Source organism: Erpetoichthys calabaricus, chromosome 4, assembly GCF_900747795.2.
Source record: "Erpetoichthys calabaricus chromosome 4, fErpCal1.3, whole genome shotgun sequence".
Taxonomy (NCBI): Eukaryota; Metazoa; Chordata; class Cladistia; order Polypteriformes; family Polypteridae; genus Erpetoichthys; species Erpetoichthys calabaricus.
In genome coordinates, this window is record NC_041397.2 from 32,046,971 (window position 1) to 32,065,892 (window position 18,922).

General features: G+C 41.0%; 2 protein-coding genes across 2 annotated transcripts; both read left to right on the forward strand.

The window, feature by feature from the left end:
- Positions 1-7,250: 7,250 nt before the first annotated feature.
- Positions 7,251-9,473, forward strand: LOC127527432 (uncharacterized). The gene is made up of 5 exons (XM_051926158.1): positions 7,251-8,147; positions 8,217-8,338; positions 8,415-8,568; positions 8,909-9,033; positions 9,155-9,473. Exons 1-5 carry the CDS (start codon positions 7,436-7,438, stop codon positions 9,413-9,415), a joined length of 1,374 nt encoding a protein of 457 aa, XP_051782118.1. The 5' UTR covers positions 7,251-7,435; the 3' UTR covers positions 9,416-9,473.
- Positions 9,474-9,477: 4 nt separating this feature from the next.
- Positions 9,478-17,855, forward strand: LOC127527434 (uncharacterized). Its single transcript, XM_051926160.1, has 6 exons — positions 9,478-9,585; positions 16,435-16,594; positions 16,681-16,802; positions 16,887-17,052; positions 17,126-17,244; positions 17,433-17,855. The coding sequence occupies exons 2-6, from the start codon at positions 16,447-16,449 to the stop codon at positions 17,622-17,624; spliced, it is 747 nt and encodes a 248-aa protein (XP_051782120.1). The 5' UTR covers positions 9,478-9,585; positions 16,435-16,446; the 3' UTR covers positions 17,625-17,855.
- Positions 17,856-18,922: the final 1,067 nt, after the last annotated feature.

An 18,922-nucleotide genomic window follows, 5' to 3' on the forward strand; every position in this document is an offset into this window, starting at 1 on the left:
CCTGTAGACCTTCCCTTTCACTTTTGCTGAAACCCGTCTGTCACAAATCACTTCTGACACTCTTCTCCACCCATTCCACCCTGCCTGCACTCTTTTTCACCTCTCTTCCACAATCCCCATTATTCTGTACTGTTGATCCCAAGTATTTAGACTCCTCTACCTTTGCCAACACTACTCCCTGCATCCTCACCATTCCACTGACCTCCCTCTCATTTACACACATGTATTCTGTCTTGTTCCTACTGACCTTCATTCCTCTCCTCTAGAGCATATCTCCACCTCTCCAGGGTCTCCTCAACCTGCTCCCTACTATTGTTACAGCTCAGTCATCAACAAACATCATAGTCCATGGGGACTCCTGTCAAATCTCATCTGTCAACCTGTCCATCATTATTGCAAATAAGAAAGGGCTCCAAACCAATCTCTGATGTATTTCAACCTCCATCTTGAACGCATCTGTCACTCCTACCGCAGACCTAACCACTGTCACACTTCCCTCGTACATATCCTTTACAACTCTTATGTACTTCTCTGCCACTCCTGACTTCCTCATACAATAACACAGCTCCTCTCAAGGCACCCTATCATATGCTATGAAAGATATCAGCCTGTAGGTTTCTTACTGGACTGTAACAGTTCTGAAAATTTAACCAAGGTTATACTGTAATTATGAGTACCAAGCATTACTAAAGGTGGCAGAGGCTTACCTAACTCAGCAGGTACCAGATGTTATTACCAAACGTGTAAATCAAACATTGGTTATAACATGTTTGTACACTCACAAGAGTACACATACACATCTATATATATATAAAATCCCTATGTGTGTCCAGGTGTCCGTGTGTGGGTGTCTTCTGGTGAAGTGCGCATGCGTGGGGCACGGTGCGATGCGCAATATTACTGTCAGAGAAAATTAGAGGCGTTTTACGGAAATACAAACCAGTATTACTGCGAGAGGAAACTAAAGGTACACAATACAGTGACGCATATTACAGCCACATACAAGCCAGTATTACTGTCAGAGGAGATTAAAGGCATATTACCGACACGCACGCCAGTATTACCGCCAGAGAAAATTAAAGGTATATTACGAACGTACAAGCCAGCGGATGTACAAGACGGCATCCTTCAATAAGGGCGCACGCAAAAAGGCGAGCCTCAAAAGGGCGACCTCAATTGGGCGCAGCGAATAAAGGCGAGCGTAAATAAAGATCTGCACCTTTGTTGCTCTTCACATATTCCACAGCCATTTGAACTAAATTATCTACGAACGCCTTTATTCGCCGCGCTCAATTGAGGTCGCCCTTTTGAAGCTCGCCTTTTTGTGCGCGCCCTTATTGAATAGAGCCGTACAAGACAGTATTACTGTCACAGAAAATTAAAGACACACAATACACGGCGGTAGCCCACGAAGAACGGTCAGCTCAGCAAGTAAACATCAACAAAAGAAAGGCAGAAAGACAAAGAAAAATACGACCAACAAACAGAATGAGGTTAAAGTCCCTTGCCATTTAATATAGACTGTTCCTACTAATGTTTATGCACTACTGTTCTAGCGCCCGTTATTGTAACGGGCTAAATGACTAGTCTATAAATAAATAAATATCTTTGTTACTGTAGTTTATTATAACAAAGTGGGTATCTACAAGAACATTACTAAGCATTCCTTTGCTAAAACAGACCAGTTACCTGTCGAGTGTTGTTACTTGACGTTTTTTGAACAGTACTGTTATGTCAGACATATTTTAGGTATTTTTCCCTTTTTATTGTTTTTCAAGTGTTTCTCATTGTTCAGTGGTATTTCTGTTATGATTGTTCATTTTTTTGTTTGTTTTTATTTGTTATTTAAGTACTGTGTCTTTAAGTGTTCTCTTCTTCCTTTGGGTTTTGTGAGTGGAAACACCTTCATGTCATTATGCTGAAGAACCCCCTCTACCTTTATGTTCTCAGCCTTTGCAGTTGCTTCTTCAGTGGTTCATCGATGTTCAGAGTGTAGTATTGTAAGTTGCTGGATTGTCCTGTTTTGTAGACTGATTTTTTGATTACGTTTTGGGACTTGTTTCTGTGGGTTGCCTTTTTACTTAAACCTTGATTGATTGTCTTTCATCATTTTGTGTGTGTTGTGAAATTCAAATAAACGATTGCTCTTTGTCGAAATATGTTTTGGAAGAAAATAACTGTTCCTCTCTGGCATTTTTGTGCATTATTGAATACTAGCCAACCTGCGGCCTAGCATACGCGCATAATTATGTATTGATGGGTGAACATTTCCTGAACGACACAGTTGTCCAAATGGGGTGGGTTTGAGGATACGACTGTGAGTGAATGAAAAGATAGACCTCTGGAGAGAGCAACATACAATTGTCCGTGACTGAAAGCAGGATCGTCTGTGATGATGAAGGCCACGCTGGTGAAATATACTTCGTCGGTAGGGGTAAGTGTCAGTACTTGTTCATTAAGGTGTAGCGATTCTTCGTTGTTGATGCTTAATATAGCTTGCGTACTGAGTTGTTCCGGAGTCACAGTTTAGAAACACTTTTTTAAAGTCTTTTAAGCATTGGGAAAAAAAATGAACATGTGAAACATCCGTAATGTAATAAACCACCAAGAAAAGTAACATTGCAACAATGCACGCTACGACCCGATCGCTGTAAACAGAAATGAAAACAAAATCGAGCCTGGTGCATTCTTTAACTGCCTTCTGGCGCAGTGGTAGTGCTGCTGTTTTGCAGTAAGGAGACTGTGGAAGATTGTGGGTTCGCTTCCTGGTTCCTCCCTGTGTGGATAGCACTTTGAATACTGAGAACACTGCTATATCAATGTAATGAAGTATTATTATTCTTATGCGCCCAGCGCTCTCTCTCTCGCACGTCTGTATGTGTGTGTGTTGCTCTCTCTCTCTCTGCCTCGCTCGCTTGCTGCACGTATTTCTGCAGGCATACGCCGCATAATTATTTATTGTTGGCTGAACACTTCCGGAAAGACACAGTTGTCTAAAAGGTATGGGTTTGAGGATACAACAGTAAGTGAATGAAAAGGTGGAACTCTGGAGAGAGCAACATACAATTATTGTCCATGACTGAAAACTGGTTTTGGCAGATACATGCATATCTTTTTGAAAGTTTGGCCCTGTGCCTTATTAATTGTCATCGCAAAGGCCAATCTAACAGGAAATTGTCTTCGTGTAAAAGTAAAAGGCAAATTATCTGCGACAAACAAACTGCTTTACACTCTGCATACCAACCTATATGTAATCACGCCACGTTTTTAATGTTTTTTAAGCAGAGGGAAAAAAATAAACATTTGCAAAATCCGTAATTTAATAAACCACCAAGAAAAGTAACATTGCAACAATGCACGCTACGAACCAACATACAGTCATCGTTCAGTTCGCACTGCCTGCTCATGTGCCCGCCCCCAACTCCTCACCTGAATCGCTGTTGTCTGTGCACCTCTGAGCCACATTGTCTTTTCATTGTTCTTTGTGGTTCTGGCTGCTTTTCTATATATAATCCACCGTACAAAGGGCAGAGACGTAATCAGTGCAAGCGTATGACCCGCACTTACTGGGCATTCCTCGTTCATGGGGAACAATTGCAAGCCCCGGTCCCCATTACGAATGGGGTTCAACGGCTTACCCACGCCTGTCGGCGCCAGGTAGATACATGTTGATCCATTCAGTGTAGCGCGTGTGCAGTACCGGACATCCAAGGGTATCACATACCTGTTAATGCTCAATCTCACGTGGCTGAAAGACACTTGTCCCTCTAAGAAGTTGGACACTGACCGCTTGGTGATCGTGTAACTATTTAGCAGTAGGGAGTCTCATTCATTTTCAGAATTAACCAGACAAATCGCTCCACCAACTAAGAACGGCCATGCAACACCATGCACAGAATCGAGAAAGAGCTATCAATCTGTCAATCCTCTCCGTGTCCGGGCAGGGTGAGGTTTCCCGTGTTGAGTCAAATTAAGCAAAATTTGTGTGTGGTGAGTTGTTGCGTCCGGGCACATGAGCAGGCACTGTGAATGCCTTGAGAGCGTGAGTGGACGAGTGCCGGGGAATAATGAGTATCTATATATCTTCTTAGATATAGACAACGTCTGATAGTTGTGATGGTTTTACACTCCAGTACATTGCGGTGAACGCTGGTAACGGGCAGGCGGGCGGGCAGTTGGGCAGGCATTCTCGTCCCATGCTCTTAGAGTTGGTGGGCATGTCTCTGTATCGGTTCGAGTTGTTGGGCGGTGCTCTGTCGTTTGTATCCCATGGTCGGACGACTTGGTGGATTATATATGGAAATGCAGCCGAAACCGAAAAGAATAATGAAAAGTCAATGTGGCTCAATGGTGCATGTGTACTGTAGCAGAGACGAAAGCAAGTTGGTGAGTTGTTGCATCTGGGCACATGAGCAGACACTGTGAATGCCTTGAGAGCGTGGGTAGACGCGTGCTCGAGTTGGTGGGCTGGACTTTGTGAGTTGACTGATATGGCTATTTTTTGAGTATCCCATGGTTGTCTTCCGGCAGTGTGAATGCCTCGAGAGACAGGGCGTCCTTGTTTGGTGAGTTGTTGCAGTTTGTGAGTTAAAAGCTGCGATGGTTTCACACGTTTGGTGAGTTATTGCAGTGTGTGAGTTAAAAGCTATGATGGTTTTACATGCTGGTAACAGTCAGGCGGGCGGGCAGGCGTTCTCGTCCCATGGTCTTAGAGTTGGTAGGCGTGGCTCTGTGAGTTATTAGCGTATCCCATCGTTTTAGCTTTAGCGGGTGTGGCTATATCGCTGCATACAGCGATTCACATCTGCGACAACCATGCCTCTTCTTAGATGGTCCTGCCGCATCCACCCTCGTTCTCGAGGCATACACACCAGAGCAACTCACAGAGATCTGCCCACCAATTCTAAGACCATGGCGTGTAAAACAGTTTGTGATGGTGGACGCGGTTGTGCGTCGTAACTGAAAAGAATAATGAAAAGTCAACGTGGCTCAGAGGTGCATGTGGACTGTAGCAGAGACAAACGTGAATGACGCCGTGTTTTGTGAGTTGCTGCGTCCAAGTTGGTGGGTGTGGCTCTGCGAGTTTTCATCTTATCCAATGGTCTTAGAGTTGGTGGGCGTGGCTCCGTCCTGCGTGCTCCATGGGTGTCTTGCTCACTGGCGGCTTAGTGAATTATATATATAGATTTTGGGCCTTTAACATATATCCTGAACTTTTTACGCCAGCTCTTCATTTTTGGGCCTTGTAGGCCAGAGCTTGCCCATGGAATCACTCTGGGGTGAGAATCCATCTAATAACAAGAACAACAATTTATTTCTTGTATACCCCAAAAGAATACCTCAAAAGGCTTTAACTGGGTCTGTTTTTGACAGCCCCCTAGCTTTGACTCTATAAACAGACAATAAACTCCCAAAAAAAGAAAAAAATTATAAGAAATCTTTTGAAAGGTAAATTAGAGAGAGAACCTTTTTCAAAGTAGGTTGGGCGTGCAGTAGGTGTCAAAAAATGGGGCAAATGCAACACGTAAAACAGAACACAAGTAATCCTCTTCACAGAGCAAGATGGCCAATCTATCATTGCCACCTCTGGAATAAAATACAACAGTACAAACTTCAAGGCAAAATGCAAGAATAGATTTTACCCTTGGTTAAATACATAGGAGGAATCAGATTTGTTCAAATATATTAACAGCAATGTCTGTCCATCAGCTAACTGGAGATACACTGAGAGATTGTAGAAAGGAGTCAGACAAGCCTGACAGTCAGAATTTCCCTAATCAAATATCAGACTGTTGTTAAAAACATGTGTTAATGCTGTTTCTGTACTATGGCCAGTGCATAACCTTAGCGAAGGAATGGCCCTCCTTGTGGGACTTTTGGACACCTCACACCCCTTTCTGACATGTTCGTAACATCCTCTTACAATCTACTAAACCCAGAGCTGGACTCCTTATTGTGTGTTTCATGAGCCACTCTGTATAATCGAGGAAAGCCTTTTGGCTATGCATGGGCAAGCATACAACATACAAATAAACATGATCAAAAAGCACTAAAACCTGAAAATCAACCAAAGATCTAATGGTGACCTTTTGGCCTCAGTGTTAAAAATAATGTTCATAACATGACTGAAAATGCTGTGGCAGAATCGGGCACTAACAAACTATTGAAGACAAGAAGAAAAATACATAAGGTCAGTGCTTGAACAGGCAACAAGTAAGAGCCAATACTCCCTTGTTGCATGTTGACATACTGTATGTTTCCGCTGGTGTCAGCAAATGTTAATGAGTTATTGACGAATCTAAAGCTTTCACTCCTCTCCCATACTTGATAGGTATGGTCGGGAAGTCACCAAGCAAAACTCAATGTTTTCTCTCATTTAAATATTGTTAATGGTAGTTGTGTAATTTTTGTAATTTTGAAGTTTTAAATGCGTTAATGAATGTAAGACTTCATAATGTAAATTTACAGTATACTGTAAATGATTTATCATATTTATCATAGGATGTGACATAAATATGTACAAGTACACTTAATGAAAATTAAAAATGGTTTGACTTGTTCCCCCATGACTATTTGCCAAATTCAATCATGCTTAAAGGAGCTTATTGACAAAACCTTATTAATCCAATAAAGATCATGTCAAAATATTTCATATTTAGATCTCTTCATTGATTTCACAGCTACTGTAAAATCCCATTTTCTGCTGTAGAAAATCAAATCTACACAACATTCATGTGTTTCAACTTACAAACCTGAACCAGACCAAAGGGTTAAGAAATTGGATGGCTGTATGAATCTGATATTTCAAATTCCCTTTTTTTTATTTGCATTACTAATTTAAAGTTTTGGGAGAATCATGCAGTGTGAGAACCTCAGATCTTAATTCATTTAGGGAGGAGAAGTGGCAGTGAAATGAAGAGCAGCTTCTTGCTGTTTGTGGTAATTTAAGGCACTGCAAGGTTTGTCCTCCTGCTACTTAAATCATTTGTCTTAATTAAAACACAAAAGAACCAATTCAAGTGATTTTTTTTTTCTCATTAATTTTCTCCTTTAAATAAAGCATGGCTCATTGAATCATATTATGACTGAAAAAAACAGTAAGGTTTCATGCTTATAGCCTTTGTCTGTTACCTTACTAGTTACTTAATTTTCTAATACCTTCAAAAATCTTCATTACTATGCAGCCATGAAAAGTTTGGATGTCTGCAAAATTCAGAATTGAATTAAGGAGCGTCATTAGGAAAGGGGCATCACCTGACCACTTAGGTAGAAGAGCTCATTTGAATACACAATGTCTTATTAATTGGGTCATCCTGCTTATTGGTCGTTTGCTTCCTGACTCATCAAAGAACCTCATGAGGAAAGATACAAAGTGGTCTCCCAGGTGCTCTTGCAGTGTCTGGTTTGTCTTCTTAGTAGAGTGGTCTTTACTACAATGGGAACATCATGGCGAGGGCTGTGTTCTGCCCTTGTTTTAGTTTGGGTTCTTTGTGGTGCTCCTGCCCTTGGCTTAGGCAATGGTTTTCTCTATCCTGATACAAGTAATTCTAGAGTGGAGCGAAGATTAGGTTTTGAAGGGAATTCAAACCATAGAGTTGATGGGGGCACATCTTCTGACCATGGTGTGTATTCTGAAGAGCACCTCTATAAAATGTATCGAGGCTACAGTATGTCTGACTTCTCCATTCCAGCATTGGCACCCAAGTACTACAATGAGCTATCATTTCGTGAAGCTGATGCCAGTGGTTCAAGGCCCTTCAAAAGTGTGCCTGGGTTTATCAATATGGCTGCTCGTCAAGATTCCTCTGAATTTGAAAATGAAGATCTGGGTGTGAAAGCTGCAGATGACCACCTTTGGGATGATGTCTTAACAGATGTTACTCCACTCTCAGTTTCTGATGTGAACTGGAGAGCAGATCCTCTTGACAATGAAAGTTCATTCTTTAATATTTATGGTGTGTTCAGTTTGTCAAAGTCTGGCAAAGGATGGATTAGTCAAAGTCCTGGCTTTATTTTGTCTCCTAAAAATGAATCCTCTTGTGGTAAAGATGGAGCCCATCACCACCACCATCCACATTCTGTTAAATGCAATACGGCTAATATGACTGTTGTATTTAAAGGACATCAAAAGGAGCTCTTTGTACAAGGTAAGGGAAGGGATGTGTTTTGATTCTAATATGTATAGAAATAATTACAATATTTTTTTTTTTTTAAAGCCCACTCCTCTACAGTTTTGAATGTATTTAATCTCCTGAATAAGTGCAAGTATGAGGTAAATGAGAAAAATGGGTCTTTCCAGTTTACTACTTCATATAATGGATGCTATGTCAAGAAACTGGTAAGTGGACTCCTTATTCTCTCAAATTGGAGGCTGTTAAACTCCCACTTTACTGAACCAGTTGATTTGCTTGTAGGGTGACTGCTTTGTCCTCAACCTCGTATGGAAAAACAAGCCCGCGGTTCTGTCTTGTCCTGCTGAACCCACACCATCATTACTTACTTTTTGCCAAAGTGATAAAATGACCATCGTCCTTCCTGAAGGTCCTCTAGACCTGCTGAAAGTCAAAGGTAATGGGAGAGTGAAAGCGTCCGTATTACCTTGGGCATAGCTTAGGGTGGATAAACACAGGGGCCTATTTGGTAACTCTGATAGCATTTTAACTTGTCTGGTTTGCTAGTTTCTAAAGTGTAACTACTGCTTCACTGTGGATAGACTGTTTGGCAGTTTCTTATCACTTGTCTCCTGTGCATAATGAGCTGCAGTGCTGGTAGGATGGGCTCTGCATTGCATGTCACACTAGTAGAAGATCATAGTAAGAAGTCGGGTTGAATTCTGACAATTTATTAATGGGCGAGGGAAACTCCACACACAGAATGTAAATCCTAATATGTGGCACTTATTGTGCAGATCACTTCAATAAATGGAAACCCATTCACAAGATTGCACAAAGGTGTAAATACCTTGTATGGAGGGATTCGTTGGGCAGAATTGTCTTCTCGGCTTCTTTTAAAGCCTGCCATGTGAAGGAAACGGTAAGCGATTGATGTGCTTCACTTTGAAGACTGAGTGCTTATTTGAGCTGTGTCTTGAGAGTCCAAAATATTGACTTTCCACATGCGGCTAATTTGCATTTGGTTTTAATCTCTTCCCCAGAAGGATGAGTATGTCCTAGTAGTAAGGTATAAATCATCTGCAGGAGTCCCTGGGCAGGTTGTCCTGTCTTGCCCTGTTGAAACCCATGTGCAGCATCCTCATCACTATCTGGATTTCCCATTGGCGTTGTGTGGAAAGAATGGCATTATAATTCGTCTCCCAAAACAGAATTTGCAGGCAATTCAACTGAAAGGTGAGGTTCATGTCCAATTCGGTAACCATTCTAAATCCTTTTTGCATCTTTCAAAAGTGTCTTCATAATGAGCAAATCTGAAACAATAGGAAATGACCTTGTATGAACTCTTACAGATGTATTTGGAAATTCAGTGAATGTTGAAAATGTTGCAGAAGACTGTGACTTCAGGGTCATTCGTGATAAAGTCTCGGTCGTATTATTAGCTTCTTTTGAAAGCTGCAATGTGAAATCGCAGGTAAATTTTTTTTTTTTTTTTTTTTTTTTTTTTTTTGGGTGCATGTGATTTTAATATTTTTGTTTGTCTTGTCTTTCTGGTACAATATGTAGAATTGCCTTCATTCAAATCCTGTTCATTAAGTCTCCACTTAAATCCAGGAATACTTCTACATGTGGAGTAAACTTCAGTATGTAGCAGTAGGCTTTCATAGAGACTGGTCACGTACCATACTTGACTGTGCGTTACCTGAAAAATCTTTTCTAGCTCGTGGCTCTATGGCATGCTCCAAACACTGAAAGACGGCATTCAAAACTACTGTTTATTTTCTACTAGCAAAATACCCGCGCTTCGCAGCGGAGAAGTAGTGTGTTAAAGAGGTTATGGAAAAAAAAAAAAATTTTAAAAATAACGTAACATGATTGTCAATGTAATTGTGTTGTCATTTGTTATGAGTGTTGCTGTTTTATATATATAAAATACACACACACACATATATAAACATATATATACATATACATATACACATATATATATACATATCTACGTGTGTGTGTGTGTATATATGTATATATATATATTATACACACACACACACGCTTTATGGGTGATGATTGTTTTACTCTTTATCTTTTATTTTATTGTAGAATCAACTTGTATCTGCGCACAGCAGGGCGGCCGTGGGCGGATGCGTATGGTGTATTCACTCCATGTTATCATGCATTGCGCTGTCAGTGGTATTTTGATAAAAGAATTTGAACAACATATAAGAAGCGTATAAATTATTAAACAGTAAAACATTAACATTTAAGAAGTAAAGTTACATTAAGTACTACTGCAGTGCCTTCGGGTATACCTCATTTTTTCTTTGCCCATTACATGCTTAAATGTATACATTTTTTGGTGCACCTACCCGAGAACACACGACATATAACCGAGCGTGGGAGAAGCATGGATTTTAAACACGCGTTGAGTTCATCTGCTGGTCTCCGTCGTGGAATAACTGGTAATGTTTGAGTAAAATCTACAGCGAGTAAAACATTACCTCCTTTTTTTTTTTTTACGATCTCTGAGATCTTGCTTTTTTCGGTTCAAGGCTTCATAAGCTCTTTTATGTTGTATGGTGTACTTATCCCAAACCATCATCTTTGAATGTTGCAAGACTTTCGCCTTGTATGTAGATCGGGGTAATTACATTCATTGCATTCCTAGTCTGAATCACAATCTGATTGTATGGGTGGTTACCTGGCACTGTAGGGTTGCCACCCGTCCTTTAAAATACGGAATCGTGCCGCGTTTGAGAATGAAATTGCGCGTCCCGTTTTGAATCAATACTGGACGGGATTTATCCCGTATTTTTATCTTTTTTTTTTTTTAAAGCAGCGTCTCATGCAAATCATCCCACACGCATTTTATGAAGATGCCTCCTTTCCTACTTTTGATTGGGTAATACTTGATGTCATCGTTAGTTTGATTGGTCTTTTTAACTGTCCAGTGAGGAGGGCGTGTCTTTTAAGTAGAGTCTGCAAAGTGTTGGCACTGAGATGTGGCGTCAGCGCCATAGTTGAAGCCCCTAACGTTGCGGTCAGCAAGTCGGCTAACATCCGCCATGTGCCATCTTTCAGTTGCGAGAAGCAGATCATAGAATGGTTGAAACTGTTGCCCCTAACGCTGCGCCACGGCGTGTGGTTCGTTTATACCTCGTGTCTTCTCATTAAACTTTTATCTCGCGAATATGTTATTGCAATCCGCAGCGGGAGCGTTTCTATTAACTTAATTTAAACTTACGTTTTACACCGTGCTTTGTTTCCCTTATGAACATGCTTGTATGCTTAACTCGCTCCGTTCTCAATTGTTTAACCCCTTAACCGCCCTCTGCCGGATATATCCGGCACCGTTGTTTTATTGCTAACGCCATACTGCCGGAATTATCCGGCACATTTGCCTGTGGTTATATGAATGCCTGGCAAGTAGTATAACTGACGGTTTGGCGTGGGTATTATTACTACGTTGTATTTCGACAAGTCTGTGGTGGTTTTGGCCGGTCATGTGACGTGATTCGCATGTAACAGCTGTGAATATGGCGAAACGTAAACTGACTTCAAGTGAGGCTTTGCAGGCGATTTTGGACAGTTCTGATCATGATTGTAGCAGTTCTGAAGAAGATTTTAGTGACAGTGATGAGCAGCAACGTGCGCTGCATGATATTGTGAATGAAGACGCATCGGATGACGGCGCTGAGTGGGTGTATCCCCAGCATCTCAGCTGGGCTGCTGCCCGTGGTGAACTACCTTTTCTGCATTCGTTTGAGGGAACGTGTGGCTTTATTGTTGATGTAAACAATTACACTGCTGAGCAGTTTTATGAGCTGTTTGTGTCACCTGATTTGATCAGACATTTTGTTCATCAGACAAATCTGTATGCAGCACAGTTTATTGAGAAAAATCCCAATTTACCTCCACATTCCCGTGTTCGTGCTTGGTTTGACACTGATGAAAACGAAATGAAAAAATTCATTGGGATTTTGATGTTGATGGGAATAATCAGAAAACCAGATATTGAGATGTACTGGTCTACAGATCCTATGTATGCAACACCTATTTTTGCAGCTGTCATGACACGTAACCGATTCTCTTTGCTGCTGAAATTCTTTCATTTGAATGACAACAGAAACGAGCCAGATAAGAAAGATCCAAACCGCGACCACTTGTTCAAGCTACGTCCTTTGATTGATCATTTATTTGAAGCATTTCAGTTGCCCTACATGCCAGGACCGTCAGTTGCAGTTGATGAAAGTTTATTGTCGTGGAAGGGCCGCTTACAGTTTCGACAGTATCTACCATTGAAAAGGGCACGGTTTGGTATCAAGATGTTTTGCTTAGCTGAGAATTCAGGTTACATTTATAGATTTCGTGTATACACTGGCAACTTGCACAACATTTAGTGGTCAATACTGCTTGAATAAATGTAAAAAAAAATGTAAAAAAGTAAAAAAACGAAAATTGTTCAGATTTTGCCTGGCGTGGGGAATATTTAGGGAGTTGGCGGTTAAAGGGTTAAATTTTTTGATCTTCGCTGTTTGCGGGTCTTCCTCCATTTCCCCCTACTTCGTTCTTTTATCTCGCGAATATGTTATTGCAATCCTTAACGGGAGCGTTTCAATCAACTGATTGAAAATAGTTTTGCATTTACCTTTTTAGTAAAAGGCGAGCTTTTAAGCCTGAGAAATCACCCCGTAAATGCACACGTTTAATTGGACATGTGTTAATATGTATGGTTACACAGTATTAAGACAGTCAAAAATTAACGTCATTTACCTTCGTTCCTGCGTGTGACTCGTGCTGTAAATGTCTTCCTTGTTTTTAGTTCACGTGATTACGTAGGAGGCGTGATGACGCGATACATGACTCCGCCTCCTCCGTTACAGTGTATGGACAAATATGTTCCAGTTATGACCATTACGCTTTGAATTTCGAAATGAAACCTGCCTAACTTTTGTAAGTAAGCTGTAAGGAATGAGCCTGCCAAATTTCAGCCTTCCACCTACACGGGAAGTTGGAGAATTAGTGATGAGTGAGTCAGTCGAGTGAGTGAGTGAGTCAGTCAGTGAGGGCTTTGCCTTTTATTATTATAGATTACCCTTTTCAATAAATGATGCTATGCATGCATTACCTAAAGAAAATGGGAAGCTTGAAGAATAGCAGAACTGTTTCATCTCCAGTCTTAGCCAGGAATTTCTATTGGTGTATCTGGGAGTAGGTTAGTGGAACTATGGATGAAGGGGCAAAAAGCATTAAGTAAGATGCTGCATGCTGAATTGACCAGCTTGTTTAGTTTTCATAAATTGCTTATTTGACTAGGGTGTGGAAGAATATAAAATCTTGGTTTCATAAAATGCAAAAATCCAATCTAGAATGGGATCGGTTACTGGTCATGGCAAAAAGTGTTGCAGACCAGTGCTGCTTTATATTCGGGTCCCCTGTGGCGGCAGGTTTTTCTCCAAAGCCATTTTTCTTTTCTTAATTGGACTCTTGCCTTAATTGCACAACTATTCTGTTTAATTGAGCAATTTGTTAGTATCTAAATAACCAGACCATTCAAACTAACGATTTTGAAGAATTAATTCTTTCCATTCTAATTTACCACCGACCAATAACCCACCCCTACCCTGTGCTGGGTATTGGTAGAGTATTTGACTGTAGCTCAAGAAGTTAAGTCTGAGTGCTCCCTTTGCCTGTGAAGGACTGGCACCCTGTCAAGGGTTTTATTCCTGCCTCGTGCCATTTATCTGGGTTTGGCTCCAGCAGACCCCGAAGCTTTTTTAGGACTAAGCGGGTTAGACGATGATTGACTGCTTGACAACTTGGTTAACCTTGAAGTAGTGGCTCCTTTCAGTCATTTATGCTGGTATCTGATCTGCTTTTTGTCTGTGCCCTTCATTTTGTGAAGATAGTATTCAGATACAATTAACGGAAATTAAGGCACATTTTGTATTTGTGCAAGTTTAAATAGTGTTCCTCACTTCCCCATAGTTTACTTTGCATTTAGAAAGTGCAGTCATGTTGCCTTTCATTGATCCCGTTGTTTAAAATTTGACTGACTGCACTTGTTGGAACAAACCCCACTAGCCATAGGAGTCCTACAGTGTGAATGTCTATAATCACTTTTACCAAAAGAGCACAATAAGCCCCATGTGTAATAGATTTTAAAAAGCAATTATCTACAGTCCTGGCCAAAAGTTGAAGGACACAAATTTTCACACAGTTTGTTGCCTTAGTTTTTATGATGGGAAAATTTGCATTTACTCAAATATTACAAGGAGTGATCAGATGAATTGCAAAGTCCTCCTTTCCCATGAAAACAAACTAAATTCCAAAAAAATATTTGCACTGCATTTCGGTCCTGCCACAAAAGGACTTGCTGATTATTTCAGGGATCCCCTCATTAACACAGGTGAGTGTCAATGAGGACAAGGCTGGAGGTCATGCTGATTGAGTTGGATTAGATAGGTTCAATTGTTGTGCAGGTGGCTTCAGGGCATCTAAGAAAGTCCAGCAAGCACCAGGACCGTCTGCTAAAGTTAATTTAGCTGTGCGTACCACCAGGGCAGAGCTTGTTTGAAAATGACAGCAGGCAGGTGCGAGTGCATCTGCACACACAGTAAGGCAAAGACTTTTGGAGGATGGCCTGGTGTCAAAGGCAGCAAAGAAGACACTTCTCTCCAAGGAAAAACCTCCGGGACAGACTGAGATTCTGCCAAAGGTACAGGGATAGGACTGCTGGGGTAACTTCATTTTTTCTGATTGTTTGGGGCATCTGGAAAAGAGAAGGTGAGCACTTCCATCAGTCCTGTGTCATGCCAACAGTAAAGCAGCCCGAGACCATTCATGTGTGGGGTTGCTTCTCGGCCAAGGGAGTGGGCTCACTCACAATTGTGCCTAAGAACACAGCAATGAATAAAGAATGGGAGAAGTAACTCTTGGAGGATGTCTTTGTTTCAATTATCCAAGAACAGATTGGTGACAGTACTATTGAGAACTTGTGGTCAGTCTGCAAGAGGCGGGTGGACAAACAAAAACCCACAAATTCTGACAAGCTCCAAGTATTGATTATGCAAGAAAAAGCTGCCATCTGTCCGGATTTGGCCCAAAAGTTGATTGGCTGGGAGAATTGCAGAGGTCTTGGAAAAAGGGCCAGCACTGCAAATATTGACTTTATATATAAACTTAATGTAATTGTCAATAAAAGCCTTTGGAACTTACAGTATGAAATGTTTGTAATTATATTTCAGTGTTTTTTTAGATTTGTCTGTTGCTGTGGTAGACTGTGAAAAACCAATATTTGTGTCATTCTCAACTTTTTCCCATGACTGCACACCAGCTCATCTTTCGTATCTAAGACAGTCTAATATGTCGTGAGTGCCTTCTTGGACTCTGCCACACTTCCGATGAGCCTAAAAGGAGTCTTCACTATTGGATACACTAGAATAGAACCCTGGCATTTGAAAGTTTATCCCATTACTCGCTGCTGTAATTGGTCCTGACCTGTAACTGTCCATGTTTGCTGCTACAGTGCATGAAACGCAACCTGTGAGCAGACTGCTGCGCCCTAATTTCCTTGCTGGTGGCGTTTTAAGCCCTTTCCTTTTGATTTTGTGTAATCCAAGAAAATCTGTGCGTAATGATTTAATGTCCTGATCATTCCTCTTGTCTTCTGCTTTTCTAGAAGGAATGTTTGAAATGGCACACCTCCTTGCAGTTTTTCTCTTCTAATGTAACCTTAATTGCTAAGGCTCAGTGTTTCACGTACTGACTACTTTCACACACTGAACATAGTCCTGCTGTTTAATTACAGTTGTTCATGATGGTGCAGAAATCTTCACAGGGTTAAGTATAACTTGTGGCCCTTCCATTACTACTGCTATGGTTGTAAATGACCAAGAATCCAACTCCTGGTTCAAGAATCCCGTTGTATAAGTAATTGTTTTACTTTGGTTAACTGTACAGGGCTTCTCAGAAAACCACAACTGCAAAGTGAGCCATCTGAGATTTGCATTACTAAAATATTACTTTGATAATATTGATTGGAAAGGTAGTACTGGGTTCTTTCCACAAAAGTGCTTTTGGAGCAGCAAAATTCATGGCCTTCCTATTGCAAACCACTTCATAGATTCCAATTATGGCTTTTCAATGCTGTCTATTCATCTTGGCTGCAGACGTTCGATACATTTTAAATATCGGATAAATACCCAAAACCCTTTCAGCAGTAGCCTCTATATAGTTGAGGTATGACAATGATGCATCTTTCAAAGCTACCAAGCAACACCTATGGCACTTCGACAAAGCACTTGCGTTCGATTTCTACTTCTAGGGCAAGCATCATATGCTGACTGTTCAGTATGTAATGTCTGGAATGACCAAATCTGTCCATGCACAATGCCGTCAATTGCAGAAGCCAAGGATTCACTGCAGGGCTTTCAGCATGACAATAGAGCTACCCCATGGACCCCTGGGGAAGGTCTTCATAAAAAGTAAGTTTCTTTCCGCCCCACATTCTTGGAATGTCTCATGAATAGGTTTTTGACTTTTTTTTTTTTTTTTTTAAACCCCCAATAAGCTCAACTGAATCAGTTGGTTGCAGTCAGAGATGCTCCCAAATACTGCAGGTACCATTTGGTAAGAGACCGTGAAATGAACCTTCTGACTGCATCTTACTTGTCCTGTGATGTTAAAACTGTGGTAAGAAGGGTTAGAAACTGCCTTTAGAAGTGCACGACCTGACGATCCTCTTGTTTTGGCTGACTTCTCTACCTTGTCCATCAGAATTACAACTATGTCTTGCCAGTATTCTATACGTCGGCTTTTGGCAAGCAAGGTTCTGTAAACATGGAATGCCCAGCAATGACTGGAAAACCTAGGGTCCTCTGCAGAAGGTCCAGTATGACTGTATACTTGCCAAAGGTTCCACTGGAACAAATCCGGCTCAGAAGTAAGTTGGAAAGATACAATGTCTGATGGGTAGTGGAAGTGGGTTAAGTTAGGAGTATTGCTTGTGTTTTTAGACCATCATGGAAAGACTGTCCCCATCCATGCTGCCAAGCACTGCCACTACATTTTGATGGAAGGAAACCGCCACCTGATTTTCACCACTTCCTTCAAGGCCTGTGATGTGCAAATAAAGGTGAGATGCTTACACCTGACCTGTTCCTGGGCAGATTCAATGAACTTTAGTTTTCCTTTTTAACTACAAATACTGGATTTATTTAATAGGCCAAAGATTGAGCTGCATTTTGGCCGACACAGTAGAATGGTGTTAATGGGTATCGCTTCAACACATTAAATGGCGTCTTTTTCCATGTGGTGTTTTAGAACAGGCATTACATTTTGACTGTGGTGTATGGAAGTGATGCAAAGGGCGAGGCATCTGTGGAGATGAAATGTCCAGTTGAAGAAACGGAGAATATTCCCAGCCAGGCAGTGACCTGTGGCAAGTCTGGAATGTCTGTGCTGCTTCCAAAGGGTTCCCCAGAGGATGTAAAAATAATTGGTATGTGTCTTTAGTGTGGTGTCATTTTTAATCGGCTTGCAATAATCTAAAGCTTGTTTGCCTCTTCTAGATAATCTTGGTATTGACGTTGCAGTGAGAAATGTGCCAAAACATTGTCAGTACGTGTTGGAAAAGCATTCCAATGGAAGCGTGTCTTTCACAGCCCATTATAGGAGCTGTGATGTTAAAATGCAGGTGGGTTTTGTGTGTAGTGTGGAAGCAACATCCAGGCAAATGCTTTTAAACCACTGGGCAGGCCTCTGGATGTTGTAGCATTTTCTAAGTTGGTCATGTTAGTGTAGTATAGTGGATGTTAGTGTTGTGTGTGTCAATTTTGGGCAAATTTGATTACTTGGGCACTCCTATTTGCCAATTGTCTGTACCTAGAACTACATCTCTGTGCTATTCAAGCAGCTCATCCTAGTTGAAGAATGGTCTAGTTTAATCTTCACCCCCCACTAGATGGTTCTGAATACTGCATGGTCTGTTGTGTTACATGACGATTTATAGAAATCTGTTCACAAATCAGTTACTTTGTAGATCCCAATACTGCCAGCAGAGTTCTTTTATTTTGCCTCAAACTGAGGATAATGGAATGAATTTCCATTTTAGGGGGGCTTTTACATGTTAACTGTACTGTACAAGCCTTTGAGTGGCCCAAGGTTGGTCGGACACATGAGGTGTCTAGCGAGTGACCACAGCAGCCATATTCTCCATGACTTCCCATTTGTGATTTGTGAGTCCACCAATATGAAGGTGCAACTGCCTGAAGCTTCAACAGTCGCTGTTTTGGGTGAGTCTTCATTTCTAGTTGGCTAATATATTGAATCTGCAAGGTTTAACCCAAAGCACTGTTCATTTTTTTTGTAGATGCCCATGATAAGGAGCATAATGTGCTTAAGATTGCCAGGGAGTGCGGCTATGAGCTAAGTGAGAAAGATCAAACGTTGCTGTTCACAACTACTTATCATGGATGTCATGTAAGAGTTTTGGTAAGATCCCTTCGATTTTTTTTGCATAATGACTAGTAACAGAGTGTGTGTGTGCCGGGTGGGGTGGGGTCCTGTTCCCAAACTCCTTTGGTAATAGATGCCTTGACCCTCACCAGGTCCAAATGTGTTTTAAGGTTACAAGGTCATGTAAAGCTTACACTTCTTCTGGGCCCAATTGTTCAAAAGTAATCTGATTGGATCAAATCTTGAAAATGAGTTGTCAAAATCGAATACATGTATTCAATCTGAAATTTCATTTGAAACTTAATTACAAAGACACAACAAATAGTTTCTGACAATAACATTCCTTAGACGCACCT